Here is a 1,043-nt window from a genome sequence, read left to right as displayed (position 1 = left end):
TCAGTGAAGAGAAATGCGGCATAATTGATCAGGATGAACTGGCTGAAGAAACAGAGATGAACAATGAATCTTTTGTTAGTCCAAAGAAAACGTACGGTGCTACCAGTCAAAACTGTGAAGTACAGAGAAGGGAATGGAGAAAGCAAAAGCAAGTAACTCAAGACATGGAAGAACAGACTTCTTACCATTATGAAAACGGAAATTTTCAAGATTTGTCATAATACTTGAAATTGCAAGGTTTGTACCATCCCCTCTTCTGCCCAACCACCCCAAATAATAAAGTATCCATATTTATTTTCTTATTCAATCATGCAGCATCTGTCCACGTGGCTAGATGCAAGGGGTGGTATTTCCTTCTAATAGTATGGAAGAGAGCTAACAACTATGGGACTGGGAGAGGTGATACTAAATCCTCACTCAGCCATTGTATCCTGCTCCTGTTAGGAGATGACCAGCCCTGGCAGAGCTCCTGCCTCGTACAAGCCTATGGCTGCAGGAGCAAAGAGTGTCCTCATCTCAACTAAACAGAGAAAGGACAAGGTCACATGGTGGATCCACAGTCATATATTTAATTACTGGGAATCCAGTGGCATAAAAACCTGCCTTGAGTGGCCTTGTTTGCCTGTTTAGGATTCCTGTAGGTTGTTATTTGAGCTGCTTGATCCATGCCAAACTACAAACTCATGCTGAAAGAAAAACAGATGTATGGCAGTAGTCTGTATTTTATTACTAATGGTCACTCAACAACAGGAAGAGGAACATGTAGCAGAGATGGCATGGTATTGCTTCAACAGTTCCTTCAAATTTATTGATGGTCTGCTTTATATGCACAGCCCACAGAGTCTGGATAAGGCAATAAAATGGATACTTGTGAGAGTCCTCCTTCTTCAAAGATTTTGTGCTGGCATGAAATAATTTTGAATACAAAATCATCGTTAGTGATGCAATATTATTAATCCTTATAAAAGGAAATCTTAGTCCTGTTGGGATTAGATTCCTCACACAATCAATTATTGTGAAGTAATTTAAATATATTTTTCTAG

The 1,043-nt window shown here is 39.4% G+C and overlaps 1 protein-coding gene across 1 annotated transcript in view; it reads left to right on the top strand.

Annotated features, from left to right (window-relative positions):
* SLC17A8 (solute carrier family 17 (vesicular glutamate transporter), member 8) overlaps window positions 1–221 on the top strand; it is a 25,969-nt gene extending 25,748 nt beyond the window's left edge. The window contains exon 13 of the mRNA XM_009999043.1: window positions 5–221. Coding sequence (XP_009997345.1) covers window positions 5–221 — 217 coding nt within the window. The remainder of the gene's footprint in view (window positions 1–4) is intronic.
* Window positions 222–1,043: the final 822 nt, after the last annotated feature.

Source organism: Chaetura pelagica, unplaced genomic scaffold (genome assembly GCF_000747805.2).
Source record: "Chaetura pelagica isolate M959 unplaced genomic scaffold, ChaPel_1.0 scaffold725, whole genome shotgun sequence".
Classification (NCBI taxonomy): Eukaryota; Metazoa; Chordata; class Aves; order Apodiformes; family Apodidae; genus Chaetura; species Chaetura pelagica.
This window is presented reverse-complemented; position numbering and strand designations above follow the sequence as displayed.